The sequence below is a fragment of the Pseudochaenichthys georgianus genome, chromosome 14 (assembly GCF_902827115.2).
Source record: "Pseudochaenichthys georgianus chromosome 14, fPseGeo1.2, whole genome shotgun sequence".
Taxonomy (NCBI): Eukaryota; Metazoa; Chordata; class Actinopteri; order Perciformes; family Channichthyidae; genus Pseudochaenichthys; species Pseudochaenichthys georgianus.
Window position 1 is genome coordinate 39,344,999 of NC_047516.1, and position 21,107 is coordinate 39,366,105.

General features: G+C 46.1%; 1 protein-coding gene and 1 long non-coding RNA gene across 3 annotated transcripts in view; one reads left to right on the forward strand and one right to left on the reverse strand.

Moving 5' to 3' along the window:
- On the reverse strand, nt 1-7,129 carry LOC117458632 (cytotoxic and regulatory T-cell molecule). 2 transcript variants are annotated; one of them, XM_034099222.1, is made up of 11 exons: nt 7,024-7,129; nt 5,840-5,980; nt 5,569-5,721; nt 5,302-5,427; nt 4,118-4,273; nt 3,443-3,670; nt 2,494-2,724; nt 1,164-1,229; nt 929-1,069; nt 734-820; nt 1-399 (listed from the first exon to the last, which is right to left on the reverse strand). In XM_034099222.1, the coding sequence occupies exons 1-11, from the start codon at nt 7,067-7,069 to the stop codon at nt 224-226; spliced, it is 1,551 nt and encodes a 516-aa protein (XP_033955113.1). In that variant the 5' UTR covers nt 7,070-7,129; the 3' UTR covers nt 1-223. The 2 variants fall into 2 exon arrangements, with proteins under 2 accessions (XP_033955113.1, XP_033955112.1); XM_034099221.1 differs by having other exon boundaries at nt 734-835.
- LOC117458633 (uncharacterized) overlaps nt 5,996-21,107 on the forward strand; it is a 26,907-nt gene continuing 11,795 nt past the window's right edge. Inside the window, exon 1 of the long non-coding RNA XR_004553444.1 lies at nt 5,996-6,421. This is a non-coding gene — a long non-coding RNA (uncharacterized lncRNA). The remainder of the gene's footprint in view (nt 6,422-21,107) is intronic.

A 21,107-nucleotide genomic window follows, 5' to 3' on the forward strand; every position in this document is an offset into this window, starting at 1 on the left:
TTATATTATAGCAAAAATTACAATTTATTGTGACATGTAAATGTAACATTGACAATTTACAATAAGTACAGTAGCATACTTCAGTTAAAAGCAAGTCACCATGTTATTTTCTGTGTAAAAATAGTCCTACATCCTTTTTTACAAGTGCAATAACAAAAAATGTGGGCATTATAATGTTGCTCATGATATTGCTGAAGTTATGAATGCTGTATTTGACAGATTGTTAAAGCTCCGTCTCCTTTATGTCACACTTGGTTGATGTTTGTCCCGGGGTTGGATGTTGAAAATTCTTCTCTTTAGATGCACCCTCAGCTTCTGCCATCGCAGCAGTGTTTGTCACCGAGGTTATCGCTGTTGGTTTCTCAACGACGTACTGTGTGAATGCTGTGTTGAAGAACCCTGTTTGAAAGAGAGAGTATTTTACAATCAGTGACTCATACTGCCCTGTTGGAAAGAAAGATGAGTCACCAGTGATGGCCACAACTTGATTTCCTGTTCCTCTCCACCAAGCCTTCCTTCCCTATGGCTAAAAGCTGGATGGGTCTAATAATCACACTAAAGTTCAACCCATTGCACAACATTTCTGTAAATGATCTGTCTTCACAAGGCCTAGGAATATGTGGAATTCAAAAGTGTGCAGTTAGATTACTAAGCAGGCACACATGTGTTTCAGTTCATGTCCATACTTCTTCTGAAAAGAGTCTTTAAAAGAAGTGCTGAACCATTTGCTTACCTCTCCGCCTTTGTCTTTGAGAGTTCCTCTCTTCCTGGCTTGATTTTGATTTACTGCTCTCCTCTGATGGATCAGAGTCCTCATTTTCTGTAACAATAAAAACTATCATATGTTTTTTATTTGTTTAAAGCACTTGCTGCTTTGTGGTTTAACTACAAGACAATATGTAGAAGGGAAAAAAATAGGTCTGCTTACCTCTCTTCCAAGTGATGTGCGCTCTCCTGAGCTTGATGGTGAAAAAAATGACGACAACGAGAAGACCGAAGATCAGACACGTAACGAGGAAGACCAGTAGTGAACTTCCTCCAGTCCGCATCCTCGGGTCATTTAAGATATCTGGGAATTTACAGAAGGTTGGTAGTTAGCCCAGCAATTGCCATAAAGGCTTTATCCCCGTTGTGACACTGCACTGTGAAAAGTGTGACTTCACCTGTTTTCTTTCCCTCTGTGTGGTTATTGGAGGTGATCTCTGTTGTCTCGGAGACAGATGTCCAGCCTTTAAGGAATTATGAAGAATGGAGGTACAATTAACAACAGGTCTGGCTAGATCTGCGTGCTGCATAATAATAATACATTTGATTTATATAGCACATAAAGACAAACGTCATCTCAAGGTGCTTCACAAAGCTATAAGGACAAATAAGTAAACAGATATCTAAAAGAGCATATTGGATAACATATGGCAATATAAAAAATAAGAGCATAAAAGGTTTAAAAATAAATAAAGTAAAGGACAGTCAGTAAAATGCAGTGAGGAACAGGTGGGTCTTGAGGCATTTCCTAAAAACTGAGAGTGATGCCGAGGTCCGTATGTTCTCTGGAAGCTGATTCCACAGACGTGGACCCAGGGAGGAGAAAGCACGGTTTCCCATGGTGACCAGTTTTGTCCACGGGACAGCCAGGAGATTGGAGCTGTCTGACCTGAGTGTGCGTGAGCTATGGGAATGTTTTCTGGTTAGCAGTTCCTGTAGGTAGGTGGGGCCAGTCAGTGTGGTTGATGGCGTTGAAGAGCATTATGAGGACTCTGTAGTTGATCCGGTGTGTTGCAGGGAGCCAGTGGAGTGAGTGAAGGGTCGGGGGATGTGCTCTGATTTGCGTGTTTTTGTGAGTATCCGGGCGGCACCGTTTTGTACATATTGTAGTCTCTGAGTGGTTTTTGCTGGAATGCCTGCAAGCAGAGAATTGCAGTAGTCAATGCGGGAGGTGATGAAGGCATGGACCAGTGTTTCTGCATCCGGTTTGGTGAGGGAGTGTCGCAGTTTGGAGATGTTTCTTAGGTGGTAGTATGAGGCTTGGCAGACCGTCTTTATGTGTGCTTGGAATGAAAGGGATGAGTCCAGTTTCACACCTAGGGTCATTACAAGTAGGGAGAGGGGAATGGAGTGGCCATTGATGCACATATGAGGGATATCAGTGGTTTGTGTTTGATGTGGTGTTCCAATCAGGATGACCTCTGATTGGCTGCTATTCAGTTGGAGGGAGTTGTTGCTCATCCATTGTGTTCCAGGCATCTTGAGACATTTGAAAGTGCCAGATGTTTATCCGGGGCAGTTTGGAAATACATCTGTGTGTCATCAGCATATGTGTGGAAGCTGATGCTATGGCTCCTCAGTATTTGTCCCAGGGGCAACATGTAAATTAAAAAGAGCATGCTGAATAAACCCTGTTTTCTAAATAGAACAACTCAATAATGGTTGTTCAAAGTGTTGTCACTTGAATGTGACATCACATCGTATACACACACAAACAGTTTGACTCACTGGTGTTGCTGAGAGTTGAGTGTTTGGATGAAGCAAGGTTCAGTGCTGGTGTGACCGTCTGTGGCTCACTGGAGGAAAACAGCTGAGCAGAGGGCCCTAACTCTGCAGGGCCCTCTGACGAAGGCCCTTTCAGGTCTCTGCTTGTAATGTGCCGTGTTCTCCGGGCCTCTGTTGAGCCTCGGGGCCGGGCTGCTGGAGAACGGGTCGAAGTTGTGTGCTGAGACTTTGTTGCTGTAACAGAGAGGAGGTTTATGTTATTAATTCTTACTAACCACAGGGTTTGTCTTCTTAATTTGTTTAAGGAAATACATTTTCCTCATGCATAAAACAAGCAGATGAATTAATAAATGTTATTTAAGAAGCTGGAAACTGAAATGTTATGGGTAACGCTAAATCCAAAGTTGTGAGGCGTCAGTGTTCCATCTTCAGAATGAATAAAACACCTCCATAAGTTCAAACAGCCCCAGTTTCACACACTGCTCTCACAGGAACACATCTCGTGGTTTCACACCTACAGTGGTGCTTTGAACTGAATGGATCGAGGGAGTTGAGATATATGTAGTTTCTATACCATGGGCTGACAGTTTTGTTTCACTTATTATACTTGTTTTGTACAGAGCAATACTCAATAAAGCAAAGGGTAAACCCATTTAAGGTTCCTTTATCCACATCATTATTTGTACTTTAGTTTTTAAGATACTGCACATTTGAATGTTCATGTTGACACTATTGTTAGGTCTTTTAATTGTGAGTCGTTTAGGCATAACAGATCCCAACTGGACTCTGATGTATGCTCTGCCTCTCTGCTACTCTAAAACACACACAGAAACTGTAACTGTTGTTACGTTAGGATGTTTCTTGTTTCTTTTGTGTCCCTCATGTCGTGTCTGCATACTTCATCTGATGTTCTGCCATCACATCATATACGCATGCAAACCGTTTGACTCACCGCTGAGATGTGAGTGTGTGGATGAAGAGCTCTGTGCTGATGTGACCGTCTGCGGCTCACTGGAGGGAAACAGCTGAGTGGTGGGATCAGTTGATAACGTTGGGCCCTCTGATGAAGGCCCTTTCAGGTCTCTGGTTGTAATGTGCCGTGTTGTTCTCTGGGCCTCTGGTGGGCCGGGGGGCCGGGCTGCTGGAGAACGGCTCGTGGTTGTGTGCTGGGACTTTCTTGCTGTGACAGAGAGGAGGTTTATGGTATTATGAAGCAGAAAAGGCATCGCATCATGAAAAGTAAAAATCCCTGTTGACATTTAAACAACTTACAAATCATACTTCTGTTTCGGTTCAATTGAAAAGAAGAAACCAGACTATTTGCAACATATAAAAAGAGGAAATTAAACAGGGCCTGTTTCTTTATTTTGGTCTGTCAAGTTTCACCCTCTGGTGAAGTGGACTTTGTCATGGAGTCTCTTTTGTGCTTTCCCTGTTTTGTGACGATGCGGCTAAAGTTGTACGGTTCCTCTAATACAACGTATTCATTTAAAGTAAACACGTTTTGGTTAATGCTCGGGCCATTGTCTTCACCGATGGCCCATTCTCTGCTGGGGATTCTTTCTTGCCACTCACATTGTTTCTGGGGAGAGGAGACAGATTTCAAATAAAAAGTCATTCTACTCACAGTTTCTTCCAATTCTGACATGTGTCATTTGAGTTCTTGAGTGCAGAGCTGGATGGCGAGCAATGCATTTCACAGTTACTGTGTTCTTCACCGACTGAACACACAACATATCCGTTGAGACATATGTTTTATCTTCATGCAGGACTCGGGTAACAGCTGGAATGGGACAGACGTCATTAGTATCCATTTTAAACTGGTACCAGCTGTAATCAGTAGTACTCAAAATATGCTTCGAGCTCATCATTTATTAATATTCTTTTTTGTAAAGAAATAGTTTGTATTTCAGGGGATTCCAAGGGCCAGCAAACAAACTAGCAAGGAAGCTACAGTAAACATAATACAACTGTACAGACATTTTAAAAAAGATACAAAAGGACATAACCAATCACATCAATCTGTTAATGACTGAAATCAACATACCAACCCTTTGAGTTGAATACCTTCCGCTTGTGAGGATTGAGTCTCTTGCAAAATAAATACTTGTAGCATTCCGTCTATTAAAAGGACATTACATTACATTACCTTACATTACATTGCATTTAGCTGACGCTTTGTAAGTCGCTAATATAATATTGAATGTTTAAGAAAAGTCCATGTCATGAGATTTGGTTTATTATTGTAACACTTGTTGTAAATTAGCCCCTAAAATTCTAAAGAGAGTTAAAACTACAATCTGTGGCATTCAAAATAACCAAAAAAGATGAGTAACCGACTTTTCAAGTTTTCTATTCTGTCATGAAAAGACAATAATACTCTTCAAAGGTTAGGGCCATCTCTCAACTTTAAATACAATCTGACAACCCTCAAACCCAGCACCAGGGGTCGAGGTTAGTGAGCGAGATGAACCCAGTCCATGGTGGATGATCATCTGAATACACCTCAAGGCCAATCGCAGTGGCCGGTGCAGGGCTTGGTAGAGTCCAGGCACATCTGCTCTTTGTGTACATGGTTGCATTGGCTGGGAACAGAACTACTGGACACAGTGAACCCCTAATCAGAAGGTCATACTGGTACATGATCATCTGAGAGTTTAAGAATAGCAGTGTGCCAGATACAAAACCACAGACATGCAGCTCCCGATGGCAGGTGATCCAAATGAATGTTACCTTTTATTCCTCACATTAGTTCACTTCTTCATAACAGTGCAGAGTATTTCTTTGCATCTTCAATTATAACAAACTTACCAATAATTTCAGGTCCATCATCCAATTTCCAGAACATCTGTGGAGGAGAGTGGTTCCCCTCAGCAGTGCATTCTATACAAAACCTCCCTTCAGGCAGCTCCTTTTTCACTGCACATGTAGGACGGCCTTCGGATGGATCAAAACAGCTATGTTATTACATTATTACAGAAACGTTCATCAAACGATCAGTGCAAGGGTCCGGGGAGGTGAGGGGAAACCCACTGGCTCCAACAGTCTGGGAGCAGCCCATGGAAACAATATTCTCACCTAACACTGTGACCTCCACTTCCTTCTCTGCCGTGTGATGCCCATACTGAGAGCACGTGTAGACGCCTCCATCTTTGAAGGTAACATTGGAAATACTGATGGTGAATTCTGACTCCGACAGTTTGGTGATGCCGTAGCGTTTGTCTCCTAAAGCTGGCAGCGAGTGATGACAGATATGTTTAATAGGCCTGATTAAACAGTCAGAGGTTCTTTCAATGTTTGCCTAAACATTTGACAGCTTGTGTTGACCTTTGACCTTTGTCATCTTCACCTTGTATTTGATTGAAGAACATAACATATCCTTCAGGGTTCTTCCATTCCACTTTGGTCTTGTGAGCATCAGTAACTGGGCAGCTCAACCTGAGTGTGTGACCTTTCCAAACAGTCACATGCTGCCACGCCGCAAGTGAAACTGCAATTACATAAATAGGACAACAATTTCACACTGAGAGCACAATGTCCTTTCTACCCGTACAGTTTGGAAAGTGTAACATTTCATAAAATGACAACTTCTAATGGAATTAAAGTCAAGAGCAGCGTGATCCCTGCCTCGCACACAGACGCGTCCGAGGTGTCAACACAGTTTCCCACAGCTCGACTCATCTCTGCCGCGCAGCCCCGTGTCACACACTGTCTCTTGTGTTTCAGATGTGACAGGAAGTCATGTGGTCAGTTCTTTTAAGGTAAAAGAGAAAGCAGTGGTGGTGGAAGAGAAAGGCTGTAGGTTGCTCACGGGGTTCTGGGGGCTTTTCCTTTCCTATGGGGTAAGAAGTGGAGCTGTTTGGAAAACACGTCTGTGGGGGCATGTTGACGCCATCAACACCGCCAGTGAGCACACCTCTTCCCTAGCGTGGTAGATATTACATTTCTTCATCTTAACATTGGAACAAATGCTAAACGTGGTATAATTAATGTTTTCCTTTCCTGAAGCAAACAACGACAACTTCAAAGCACATTATAATGCATAATAATCACCCTGTAATGGGGAATTAGAATACGCTTTAATCCCAGCAACAGCCACTGTGTTAGTGAGTGAGCACTATGGAGCTGTATGACACATGGCATACACGCTTTATAATATCATGTGCTAGGATTATTTTTATAAAGTATTATGAATATGTGTACTATAACTATAATTAGAATAAGTGTGAGTTATTAGTAATCAGAGTGCTACAGTTATAATACAGTGCTATAAATATATTAAATCCGTTATTACTATGTTTATAATGCATTATAGAAAGTGTATCCATCTTAGTTGTCTGAAACATCAGAGTTTGTCATACTCCCTTACCCTGCCGCACACATTGCGATGCACAGGCCATTCTGTCATCACTTCAGTCATCTGCCGTTTTTAATCGTCACATTCAGTTTATTAGGGTTAGGGTCATTTCAGGATCATATATTTGTTAGCAACAACATATGCCAGTTAGCTAGTATTGAAAGTAAAAGACTCACCCTGTATGAGTAACAGGAAGACGCTGAACCGCAGCTCCACTTCCATCTCTGTCTCTCTGTCTCTCTGACGCTGGCTCTGACTCTGCTGTGTTGCACCCCCCTCTCATCTATATACTCCACCGAGGGACCTTCTATGACATCAAAGCCGTGGTTTCACAGCGCTGATCTGTTTAAGGGATTCTTGTGTGAAACCTACAGTAAAAGTACAAGGCCAATAGTTCAGGATTATCAGCTGTTTCTGAAACTGAATGCTGTAGTTGTCCTATCCAACAATCTTTTTCACTGATTTAATTAAAAATATTTCAATTCACTCAGGCCACGTTTACACGGAGACATCATAGTCGATATCAAAAAAGTCTTCCGTCCACACCAGGGGTGCCCAACCTTTTTTGAACCGAGAGCTACTTTTAAAGTTGCCAGTCTGCCGAGATCTACCAGTCCAAATAGAGAGGCGTAGTTACTGACAGCCTACTGCCAGGTAAATACACACTTCTACTTGTATAAAACTGGCCTTTGTACGATTAATACTTCATGAAATACTGCAGATCCTTTATCTCACCTCTTTCTAATCTACACACATACAAGTATTTAACTGAAGTTACACAACAGTGTTGTTGATACAGAGTTGCAGTTTATTCACACGTCACTACAGTGGGTAATGTTTTCAAGACACATTGAACAGTGCTGCCACATACGACACAGGACAAAAGAAAAGACTCTGAACCCTTTCTTTGACATTATATAAAAATAGTGTTGCTACAAAAGTATAAATTAGGCTTACTAATAAGACAACTCAGATCTGAAGCTACAGGTTGTCCTGATTCTCTCTGAGTGACTAGATGGGGTCTCCTGCTATCACCCTGAAGTGAAATAAGTATTTGATTGACTTCGAATGACTCTTTGATTATGGACAGTTTCCATTAAATAATAATCTAAATATAGATGGACAATATAGATCTAATTTGAGATTTTAAACAGCATTCATTTTAAATTGTGCTTCAGAAAGTAATGTTATTTTAGGAGTGTTGTGAGATGGTGTCAACATCAATTGAAATTAGTCACCCAGTGGAAATGTCAGATATGTCTTCTAACTGTATACTTACATTTTACATTCACTCAGTTATAATGTGGTAGTTATACTTAGTTTGTTTTAAATTATTATTGATCACATTATATAGTACATATTTCTTAATTTAAGCTCCAGTATATATGAATATGTTTGGTGTGTTTTTTAGGTATATTTGTTATTGACCGGCCTCTACCGTAATGCATAGGATATTCGCGCACCGCAATTCAACGTGCGGGCTGGCTTGACTGTGTTTTCCGAAGTGGGGGCTGGTTGACCGCAGTCTGTTTACCCACTGTGTCCTGACATGAAACGTTTTATTTCACCTTGCTATGTGTTTTTAACGTATTTTAAATAACGGGGACATTTCCGGGGAGAGTTTCAACCGGGGACAGGCCAATACAAACGGGGACTGTCCCCGGAAAACGTCTGGTCACCCTAATTTAGCAGCATGTAGTTCATGTAGTTCCCCATGTCCACTTGTTGCTGATGGTTGTGGTAGAGGAGCTGTAGATGTTGCACTAACATATGTAGCATGGTCAGTAACGTCTGGAGTACGAAAGCAACGCTGTGATCTGAGGTTACCTACTGTAACCCCAGCTTCTATCATGGGCTTGGGAAGGGGGGTGCTGAGGGCGCTGCAGCACCCCCTAGTGGCAGGCAGGGGGTGCGGAGCTCCCCTGTCTGAATTATTATTTGACGGTTATTGCTGCTCCCGCTGTGCATAATCTGTGTAATATGGAGCCAATAAATTCCACATTGTTGGTAAAATAACATTCTGCCCCGAATGTTTTTTCTGTAGCACCGGACAATTCTACCTCAATAATATAATACATTAACCGTGTTTTACATGAACCTCATCATGACACTAGAGAGGACGGCAGGACTGTAATTTCCCGTGTTCAGTGAATGCAACAGAGGCAAGAAGACACCAGACCAATCAGAGAGTTGCATGGAAATAAAAGTGTGCTTGTGTCATTCAAACTCGGCTCTGTTTGTGTGTGTGTGTGTGTGTGTGTGTGTGTGTGTGTGTGTGTGTGTGTGTGCGCGGACAGAGCGCATTTAGTGTGTGTGAGAGAGGGAGAGAGGGAGAGAGGGAGAGAGAGAGGGAGAGAGGGACCGGTGCCAGCAGCAGGGACCGTGTTGTTAGCATCTGGTTAGCAGTTAGCTAGCTGCACTAACGGACATACGGAGCTGTTTGTTCCACAACAAGCTGGAGGAGAGTCCTCTCCTCTCAGACTGAGAGGCTCAGGTGAGCTAAGGACTCTCTGAGTGTTTAGATAGTTCACTTTAGTCTAAGTTATCTCAGTGGGTCTCAAACGGTTTGGTCACAAATTATTCAAAAGATTATTTCCGCGGCACACCTTCATATGATCATTATAGTTATAAAACAATAAGAGAATAAAGGAAAAACAGTTATGAAATACTATATGGCAGTAAAACAAGAATACAGTTTGAAAGGGGAGTGATTTGTAAAATATCCATAAAGAAAAAGAACATCTGCTTACAGTTGTGTTTCATCTGGGTGTTGAGAGATGTATCCATGCTTTCAACTTCAATATTTAAAACAAATCTTCCCGGGGGAGCATGCCCCCGGACCCCCCTAGAGGAGGTGAGGTCCGCTCCCCACTCGTAAAAAATAGCACTTTACCCCTGCCTATATGCCATGAGCTGATTATCGAGCCTTCATTGTAACAGTCGCGGGTGTACTGTGTGTTTGCGTGTGGGGAGTGCTTTTGTGCGTGCTCTATAGTGCCCGTAATAGTGTTCACTGGAGTCCAGCACCTCAGCACCCCCACTCAAAATACCTTCCTTCGCCTCTGCTTCTGAGTAAATGGCGCAGCCCTGTAAGGCTATCGATATTGGGTAATCCCCCTGCGCCCCCGCGCAGCACTGACAACTTGTAGTCCACGCCCACCCGCAAGGTGAGCCCCACCCTCGGGCTCCCTTCCGGTATAAATAGAAAGGAGGCCCGGCAATCTGCTCTGATACAAAATAACTTTTCTTCAGCTATTCGTGGAGCCAGTGGGGCCCAGCGCTCAGAGGGCTGCGCCATTACTCATAGAAGCTGGGTTACAGTAGGTAACCTCAGTTCTATTTCGTATTTGGCTTCGCCCTCTAAGGCTATCGCTATTGGGTTAAGGGCGAAGCATGATGTAGTCTGCGCCCCACTGGGTCCGTCCAGCACTAGAAGCACAGAAACACCTGCTCAATAACACCCCCTGCCTGTTGTGCCATGCGTCATGGCGCATCACCGTCCCTGGAACATAGCAAAACATGCCTGTCTTCCCGACGGGGTGAAGGCTGGGAACAATACATACCGGCCGCTGTGAGAAAGTAGAGACGAAGGTCCCACCTTGCCCAGCAATCATAGAGGGGGAACAGCAGCTCTCTGCGTGTCAGACAGGTAGGAGAGCGCCCAGCTGGATCCCTGACGTCACTCACTCTGACAGGACACCCAGTACAGGGTGTGTCAGAGAGGAAAGGGAGACATCCCTCAAATAAAAATGAATAAATGAACAGGGGGAAGACCAAGATGCAGCAGTGCAAATATCTTCCACTGACATTCCTCCGTGCAAAGCCGTGGAGGAGGACATTCCTCTGATATTCTCCGGGGGCTCCACCCCAGAGGAGACATACGCCTGTGAGACCGCCTCACACAGCCAGTGTGACAGCCGTTGTGCAGACAGAGGCTGCCCGATCGAGCGCTCTCCATAGTGCACAACCAGGCACTGAGAACGGTGCGTGGCCGCCGTGCGCGCCACATAGCAGGACAGCGCGCGCACAGGACAGAGGAGATGAGACGTGGCTTCTTCCTCCGACCTGTAAGGAGGGGGGAATGAGCCAGCCAGGGTGATCACGCTTGACCTAAAAGAGTTGTGATGACCTTAGGCATGAAGCCGGGTTAGGGCGTAAAACAGCTGAACTGCATCTTCTTGGATCCAGAGACATGACGGAGCCAAGGGGGGGGGCAGACAATCACTCACCCTTTTCTCTGATAGAGCCACAAGCAGTACTACTTTGGCTGAACACAGTTTAAGGGGAACCTGATCAGCTTCAAATGGGGCTTTGCTTTAGTGCGCGTAACACCAAAGCCAAATCCCACTGAGACGCCAGTGCGCGTGACACAGGTCTGAGTCTCCGTACTCCTCGCATACAACGGCTGCTGCGCTCTGCGAGCCCCTCGGTTAAATTCGCCGGGAATATACATTGCTCTGACAGACAGCAACGTGTGTGCGCGCCCAGAACAGCAGCCGCCTGGCTGCGCTCAGAAGCTGTGCGGATCGTACTCCTCCCTGGCGATTGAGGTAGGCTGCTTCCATAGCCGTGGCCTGTTGTCTGTGCAAATCAACACATGTTTGATTGTACAGCAACGGGGCGACTCCCCCGTTCTTTTCCGAGATTTAGAAAAATAGCGGGGGTAAGAACCGCGCAAGACACTGTTCCTGGGATGACAGGAGTGTTTCTTGTATCCCATGGAACTGCTGGGGCGAGAGGCTTCTCTGTGATGTGCCGTAATGGTCATCATGGTGACGAGCCACGCCATCGCCGCCCGTGAGGCAAAAGGGCTGCGAGGGATTTTCCACACGCTGCATTTCACTCCGTCTCTCATCATGAGGCGCGTACACGCCCAGAGGATGAGAGTGCTAAAAACGAATGCCGTGCTTCCATGAGCGTCCATAGAAGCATATGGACATCCCGGAAAGCTGAAAATGGACGCTAAGGCCCCCCCCTTGCGTTGAAAATGGACGCTAAGGCCCCCCCCCCCATGCGTTGTAAAAAGCCGACACAGGGGACTTGACATAACGTCAACATAGGCCGACCTGGGAGTGAGGATGTGTTGGTTGTGACCTATGGTTGTGACATGCCGGAGGAGAGTTGTCAGTTCCTCCACTCGCTGCCGCGAGAGCCGCGCTCTGCTGGCTGAGTTTAATTCCACTCCAGATAAACGATTGTCTGAGAGGGAAGAGGACAGCTCTTCTTCCAATTCATTATGAAACCCAGGCTTTGACAGATGCGATACGAGATGTAACGTCTGTAAAGAGACTTCCTCCCTGGAGCGAGCCAGCAAATAGCAGGTCGTCCAGAGGAAACCACACTCTCATCCCTCCTCTGTGTAGCGGCTCCAGCCTTCTCTACATAAAAATGGGAGGAGCCAGGAAATATCCGAACGGCAGACGATTGGCTGGTCTGATATTCCCGAAAGGGAGGGAATCTCCACACGCTGCATTTCACTCTGGCTCTCATCATGAGGCGCGTACACGCTCAGGGGATGAGTATGGTGTGTGCAGTGCTGACACATGAGGCGTTATAACGGTGCTCGTGGATTTATTATGACCGTGTGTAGGAGGCATATCTGGGACAGAGGAATGACGCGAGCTCTGCAGATTATAAACCAATAGTTTAAAACAGCAGGCTTCTGCAGCGAATGAACCACCTCTGGAGACTCCACCTGTGGGGGAGACCCAGGGGGATCCCCACGTGACCAGCTGACGCCAACGCCGAGCAGCTGCGTCACGGAAAGGGCTGTGCGGGTTTGTGACACGCCAGAGGAGAGTTGTCAGTTTCTCCACTCACTGCCGCGAGAGCCGAGCTCTGCTGCTGGCTGAGTCTAATTCCACTATCAGATAAACGATTGTCTGAGAGGGAAGAGGACAGCTTTTCTTCCAATTCATTATGAAATGCAGGCTTTGACAGATTGATACGAGATGTAACGAGTGATACGAGATGTAACGTCTGTAAAGCGACTTCCTCCCTGGAGCGATCTCGGACAGAGGAATGCAGCGAGCTCTGCAGGTTATTAACCGAGATTAAAACCGGCAGGCTTCTTCAGCGAGCCCTGCTGTCTACTTAATCAACAGATTAGTGGCAGCCGGCTTAATTAGCGAGCTCTGCAGTTAATTAACCGATAGGTTAAAACCAACAGGCTTCTGCAGCGAGCGCTGACGCCGTGACGCTGCGGGCGCTGCCGCTGGGGGCACTCAGCCTGTAATTGTCGTCATGGTGACGAGCCACGCCATTGCCCTCGCCGCCGCTGCCCGTGAGGCGACAGGGCTGCGAGGAAGCCTCCACACACTGCGTTTCACTCCGGCTGTCATCATGAGGCGTGTACCAGCTCAGGGGATGAGTGGAGGTATGCGCAGTGCTGTCCACATGAGGCGTTATAACGGCGCTCATGGGTTATTGATAGGGATGCACGATATTGGTTTTTTGAAACCGATACCAATACCGATAACTTCCTGCTTCTCAAGACCGATACCGATACCAAAAGATGTTTTACGCCGCTAATTATTTTAACGCGATTAACGCATGTGTATTTTTTGTCCTCGGCCGCCCCGTAGCTTCAGAGCGCATCGAGTTTAAAATACCATCTACAAGCTGATGCTGACAGCCCCGCTCCTGCCGCCCGCTTGTGGCAGACCACACTTCCACGCTCACCGGCAGGCACCGACTGGCCATCTGGAGGACCGGGAGGGTGTGTGTATGTGTGGCCCGAGCGAGCGAGAGAGAGACCTTACGTGCATTGTTGTTGTTAGCATCTGGTGCTAGCTAGCTGCGCTAACGGATATAAGGAGCTGTTTAAATGAAAACAGAGGAGCGACATTTCGCCACAACTGCGCCGAGCACTTGACTTTATGCAGGAAGTCAGACAGTGGGACATTGTACGAAAAGTCAGCACACTCAGCACGGATAGTGCAACATGATTGCAGCGTCCAGGCAGCTCCGGTTCGAGCATATGCCTTGTGTTGCACATAGCTCCAACGCACGCGCGCGCGCACACACACACACACACACACCCACACACACACACACACTTTGTATTGTATTATTGTCTTCGTACGCTTTTAACACACCATCGTAGCGATGGCGATGTTTCAGGTGACTGATCAGGTTCGAAGTATTATAGCTCGTTGCCTTTTTCCCTCCTCGTGGAACTTTTGCATTACATTTGTTACAAATAGCAAGCGAACTTTCCAACTCTGAAACTTTGAAATAGTCCCATACCACCGACGACATGTTTGTTTACTGTCCTGGCTTCACGGCCGCACAACATTTACGTCACAGCCAGGCATGAGTTAGGGAGCGCTGGATTTGTGAAGAACTCCCCTCTTCCTAAACCACTAATACCACAGTACTGGCAAAACGGGAGGAGCCGAGTTATTGACCGTGTGTAGGAGGCGTATCTCGGACAGAGGAATGCCACGAGCTCTGCAGGTTATTAACCAATAGGTTAAAACCAGCAGGCTTCTGCAGGGAGCCCTGCTGTCTACTTAATCAACAGATTAGTGGCAGCTGGCTTAATTACTGGCTCTGATTCCTCGGAGGCTCTCGCGGAGCAGAGCAGGAGCGGGGGAGCCTCACTCCCCTTTGACTAGTCGCCGGGAGACCCTGTCTCTCGGGTGGTGGGGGAGCGGAGACGTGGGACGGAGCCCCTGCAGCCGCCGAAGGGCGAGTCTGATGCCGAGGTGGTTGCTGTGCGTCTCTTCGCTTGCTGCCTCCTGTGGCCGGCGTGGACGCCACAGCTGCTGCGAGTGTTGGTGCCGCTGTGGGCGCTCAGCAGGCTGGAGCCAGCTGTACATGCTGGCGAATGCCGTCCGCCTGTTCCGCGGCCGTCTTCATGGACTCCACCATGGCGTGGAACTGGGGTCCGAGCAGCCCGTTCGGGCTGATTGGAGCGTCCAGTAGCACTTTTCTGGCCGTCTCCGTAACAGACGCCTGCTTCCGCCAGAGGTGGCGCTGGATCTGTGTCACCCACGCGGAAAACCTCGCCTGGGAGACAGCAACGGACGCGCACAGAATGAGCGCCGTGCTGGCCGCCTTGCTGATTTCCTCTGCCTCGGTGGTGGACCGCTCTACCAGTGTCATCACCGAGTTGGAGAGCAGCGCGATGTTATTCGCCGCCGCGCTGTGGTGACGGAGAGGGTGAAAGCATGTTCGGCCGCCAAGCTGGCACCCTGCTCCCACTCTGTCTCCCCCGTTCGGGGGAGAGGAGGGAGGGGAGAACCGAACGGTGAACCGTGGAGGGAGGCGGGGCAGGAGTTGCTTTTCTTCGGACTCCTGCCCGTCACTCGGCCCCAGGGACACGAGACCCCGTCCACGGCTCGTAAGCCTGTACGGGCCAATCGTCCTCCTCGGCCGCAGCAGCAAGAGCGTCCGCTCTCCGCTTCCTGTCGCCCGAGGGGAGACGGGCGCAGTGTGTGCATGCTACCTGCTGGTTTAGAGCCGCGTACGCATGCTCTGACCCCAGGCAGGATTCGCATACTGCTTCTATCTCTGCTGGTCATAACTCATTATGAACCCAGAGCCACATGAGGGACAATCACGGACGCAGTTGTTGCTCATGATGATTCTCAATTGCTGTGCTTCAGTAACTGTGCTGGTTTGCTGAAGAAAAGAGGGAGCAGATTGCCGGGCCTCCTTCCTATTTATACCGGAAGGAGGCCCGAGGGTGGGGCCCACCTTGCGGGTGGGCGTGGACTACAAGTTTTCAGTGCTGCGCGGGGGGATTACCCAATAGCGATAGCCTTAGAGGGCGAAGCCATATACGAAATAGAACTGCCATTGTTGTTGGCGAAACACATCAGCAATGACGCGGGTGACGCGGGGGTGAGCAGCAAAGGTGGGGAGAGGCGGGGCTATGGCGTCATCGTTATCAGGAAATGATTTTATAGGTCGTACACACATAAGAGGCTTCTCAAAATTTCCCCTCCTCGACTCCTCGGTCTTCCGGTAGTGACCCGGAAATGAATTTCAGCCCGCCATTTTGAAGGACATCTCATTTCTCTAATGGCGCGTTTCCACTGCAGCGGGTAGCTCGCTTTAAGCGTGCCGAGCCGTGCGTGGCCCGTTTTTGGTTGTGTTTCCACTTGGCCTAGTTTTAGCCCGTGGTTACTTTTTCACCTTTTTTCTGGCCCGACTAAATCGTGGTTCTAGGGCCAGGAACAACCAGGCTGAGTCGGGCTGAGTATGCTAAACTAGAGGCAAGGGGGCTACAACTACAACAAAATGAACATATTTTACCGTGATTTAATTGTAATACACGTTTCAGAATGATGCCGAAGTAACAACATACTGATAGTAAAAACTATGAATTAATGCTTTGACAAGTCTGCAGACAGACGGCAGGCGAAAAACCCTTTTAAAATGCGTGTTTTCTAAATGGAGCTTGGCTAAGCTAACGTTATATGTGCTCCGACCGTCCACACTCACAACAACGGCCTATACAGACATAAATAAACCAGCGACTGTATTCTCCATGACACAGGCAGTCTGTGGTTTGTACTCGTTTAACTTTTGTACAGTTTCTGAACAGATATGAAGAGCTGTGAGCTCTGAGTGCTAAGAGCTAACGGCTGTGTTGTTTTTCTGGGGCGCTCATTGAAGATGACGTCACGGCTCCACCTACAATGCGTTACTATAGTAACTGCCCCAGTTCCTAAACTGTAATGGAAGCACAGCATTAAAGTGAGCCGGGCCTAATAAGGCCTAACCAAACCGAGCGAGGCCTGCAGTGGAAATGCGCCATAAATGCACTGTCACTACCGAGATGGTCCGCCATATTGGAGAACTCCGGACAGCAACCCAAGAAGGACACTTGAAAAAGTGGCTTTTGGCAAAGCTCAAAAAGAAAACTCGAGAGAGATGAGTTATTGATGGGGATGGGGCCCTGATGCGTATGTGGCACCCGTCTATTGCACCCACACACGTACGGAATGCCGGGCTGTTGGCCAACTGCCCGACCTCCTCCAGCTCTGGACCAGCAGGCAGCTTGATGAGGGAATGCCGGAGAGCAGCGATGTCCTCCACTCCCTGATGGACCAGTCTGTGGACCGTGGAGAGGAGTTCCAGGGTTCCAGGATTGAACTTTTACAGCATTGCCATTATATCCTTGTGTCTTTTATTTTGAAATATGTTCTTTAACTTCCGGCTTTTCTTCATTCTTCAATACAAATCAGAAAATGTAATGAAGTTGTTATTAAAAAACAAAATCGGACCGTTTTAATCCGTGTATCTACCGTCCAATTGTTTTTCTTTATTAAACACGTAAACAGAAAAGCGTTTGAGAGGCCTTTTTGCTTTTTACCTTACTAAATAGTAAAATGGTCCTTGGAGCGAGGGGCGGGGCGAAACTCACGGAAGTGATTTCAAAACAAAAGCGGTGATAATATTATAAACAAAGAGAAACGAGGTGAATTTAGCGATCACAACGAAAACAGCCAAGACACATATTGAGCCCAGAAAATGGATGTTATTAAGGGCTGTAAATATAATAAGCCTGTGTCTAAAATGGACAACGTTGTTAGGAGATTTAAACTTGCTAAATGCGGTGATTACCATCTTGTTCAGCGAAACGCCTCACAAACGTATTCAGATGAACAGCTTTAGTGCGTTTTGATTCAATGCTGAGTACAGCCACACTGACAGTCTCTTCTCTGTCAGTGGAGACCGCAAATACCTCATTCCTTCAGTGCTTGGGTCCGAAATGAATGCTTCTCGTTTTGCGCCGTCCAGTTCAAATGAAATCGCCGCCAATCATATTTCAACGCTCGCGCCAGGACAGGGGGAGGGGTTACATGACGTGCATCTTGTGCTGCATTCACTTGCACTCGGACATTAGAGACTTTCTCTCATAAATGTCCGATGAGCCACAACTTTTCTTTCAAAACAAAGCTGCCAACTGGGGTGGCAGCTGGGGTGGCAATGCCTATTTTTAGGGTGGCAGTTGCCACCCCGGTAGGTGAAACTAGGCTACTAGCTACAGCACAGATGGAACAAGATTATCTGTTAACTCTCGCTCTGAATTTTTTTTTTTTAAACTCTCGCTCTGACTCAGACAGGTTGAAAGGGTTGAAAGAGACGAGACACACATTTTTCCCACCCGCATTCTGCGAAGACCCGCCCTACTGTGCCTCTGATTCGCAGATTGTTTGGGGGGAAAAACGCATGGAAAAACGCTGACGGGATGCTGAATGTGATTGGACCAATGCGTTGAAAGACACACACAGACAGTGGAACAGGACATGCAGAGCGCTGTTTGCAGTCTATGGACATAGCGGATCATTTTGACTCGTTGCGTTGTGGCGATGTCTCGCAGATAACACAGATAATACATATGAAAAGTATAATTTGCTCAGAGTCGAGAGACAGTTGTGGTTCGGTCCGGATCCGGACCAGAGTCCGGACTTTGAGGATGCCTGGTGTAGACGTTCGCCCTGAAGTCGTATCGCTGTTTTAACTGGTTCTGCATCTGCTAATTCCATGTTTTGGCCAGATTGTACTGTTAAGACTGGACAAGGGCGTGGAATCAAATGCACGATGCAGAGACAAACAAAGTATCAAAATAAAGTGTTTTAATGTAGACAGGTCATAACACACTGAATACATAAAGCAACAAAACAAACACTCAATAAACTGTCTAACCTATACTATCAAAAAACTACTTACTTAATCTAACTCTATGGACAATGACAAAATGATCTTACGATGGAAGGCTTGGAACACACAAGACAATCTGGCAACGAGACAGGGGAAGACGAGAACTATATATACTAGACAGACAACACCAGGTGAAGACAATTAGACAATCACAACAGCGGGAAAACAGACTAGGCAGGAAACGTACTTTAGACACATGAGGGTAGACAAGACTATCACAAATAAAACAGGAACCTATCTAAACACATAACATGAAACCTAAACTAGGGAACAATCTTTTTGCTTTAAAATATTTGTTTTTGTTCTTTCTGTAATGATTACTTTTACTCCTAATATTTTTAGTAGTTTAGTTAATGTTCCTAATTGTAATTAAAAACTTTGACTTAAGTACCATTCTTGATGCAGTACTTTTACTTTAGTATTTTTACAGCGTGGTATGGTACTTTTACCCAATAAATGGATCTGAATAGTTTGTCCACGCTGCCCTTCACTCCGTCACTGACCCTCGGAATCGGGTCAGCAGAGGTCAGACCTCCCGGTATCAGTGAGGCCCTGCTCAGCACCGGAAGCATGCCGTGTTCTGCCCGGTGACCGAGGCTAACTGTAGCCGACAACACAAACACTGAGTGTGTCCGCCCTGTGCCGGGAGGCTATACAGGACATTTATTCAGATAACATGACAGAAATACAACGATGTTAAAGTTTTGAAGCATCATTGCATCACGAAAACCACCCTCCCTTCAGAACTGCTCCTCATTCAGAGATTTTCTCCTGCAGCATCCACCCTCCATTTCCCACAATCCTCCGAGTCCAATCCTGATGACCAATGAATGTTTTCACTGTAGAAACATCGACTTAAAACACGGTCCCTGTTTGAAGGGTTTTTAATCCAAAGAACACAGGTATGAAAAGGGTTAGGCTCTGAGTTGAGCCCGGAAGTGTTTACTTGCTCTCGGCCGGTTTCTGGGGCTGAAGTCAAATAGTCCATTTAGTTTAGGAACCTTCCTAATGGAGTGAAATGACCCGGAAGTCCCTCAGTGGCAGCCATGATAAGTGCCGTTCCAATTCTCTAGATCAGGGGTTCCCAACCTTTTTCACCCAGGGCCCCCCCAAATGACTCCTGTTGGAATTTGCGACCCCCCAAAACTTTGAAACTTTAATTATCGCTGTTGCCGATCTGCCCCCCTGCCCGATCTGTACTACGCATGTGCGAGATGGTCTGCCATACTGGACAACTCCGTACAGCAACCCAACACAGTGGCGTTTGGCAAAGCACAAAAAGAAAACGAAAAAAACCGAGAGAGCTGAGTTATTCGTTATTACAACGTGACTTCCCTATTATTTAACAACTCTTTTTATTGGGTTCTTTTATTTGGGGTTAAGTACATTGTCAGAATAAGTGAGGAATGGATTTAACTTTTGTTAGACAGCTATCATACTGAATAAATATTTACAGTGAATGTATGCAAAAATGTATGGCATATAGCTGTCTAACAGAAGTTAAATTCATTCCTCACTTATTTTGACAATATATTTAACCCCAAATAAAAGAACCCAATAAAAAGAGTTGTTAAATAATAGTGAAGTCACGTTGTAATAACAATAACTCATCTCTCCCGGTTTTTTGTGTTCTTTTTCTGCTTTGCCAAACGCCACTGTGTGAAGTGTCCTATTAGAGTTGCCGTATGTAGTTGTCCAGTATGGCGGACCATCTCGCACATGCGCAGTACAGATCGGACAGGGGGGCAGATCGGGTAGTGACAGACGTGCCTGGTAACAGCGGTTCTCCCTCCACACACACACACACACACACACACACACACACACACACACACACACACACACACACACACACACACACACACACACACACACACACACACACACACACACACACACACACACACACACACACACACACACACACACACACACACACACACACACACACACACACACACACACACACACACACACGGCAACAGCGGTAATTAAAGTTTAAAAGTCTCAAAAATGCTACAACTACTATCACAAACTGGATGAATGAAGTATTTCGTTAAAGGAGATGAAAGCGTAATCAATGAGCACTATTGGAGTGACTTTGATGGTTATTGGACTCAGGATTCATTCATCTGGATTCCCGCTGTATGAAGAAATTAAAGGACGGCACAAGTGGAAACAATTCACAAAGGGATTCAACTGTTTAAAACACATGCTCAAAGTAACCCGGATTTTGGCGATGTGTTTATGTGGATTCAAAAATCGTAAATAATCTACAAAATGGAGGAGACCGATTTGATCGGAGCAACTGTGACAAATAATCCAACTGAAACCGACACTTTACGCGCAGAAGAAACATTTCTATTAAAGAAAAAATGATACACTTCTGTCTTTGTATGCTTTTATTAGCTACTTACTTGCAAATGTATGCATCATATTTATTTCAAATGTCGAAGAACAGGACACTTCAAAAGAATAGACTATGTCTAATAAAAAAATGGTAATATGGTGGCATAGGCCTGTATAAAACAAAAATGAAAAACTGGCATATTAAGCAGGTAAATCAAATGCTTGTCTGCCA

Coding starts and splice junctions, on each gene's coding strand:
- LOC117458632 (XM_034099221.1), bottom strand. CDS start 7,069: ATGGAAGTGGAGCTGCGGTTCAGCGTCTTCCTGTTACTCATACAGG. Junction 836..928: donor GCACATCACTTGGAAGAGAG/GTAAGCAGACCT, acceptor AACATATGATAG/TTTTTATTGTTACAGAAAAT. Junction 400..733: donor TCAAAGACAAAGGCGGAGAG/GTAAGCAAATGG, acceptor TCTTTCAAACAG/GGTTCTTCAACACAGCATTC.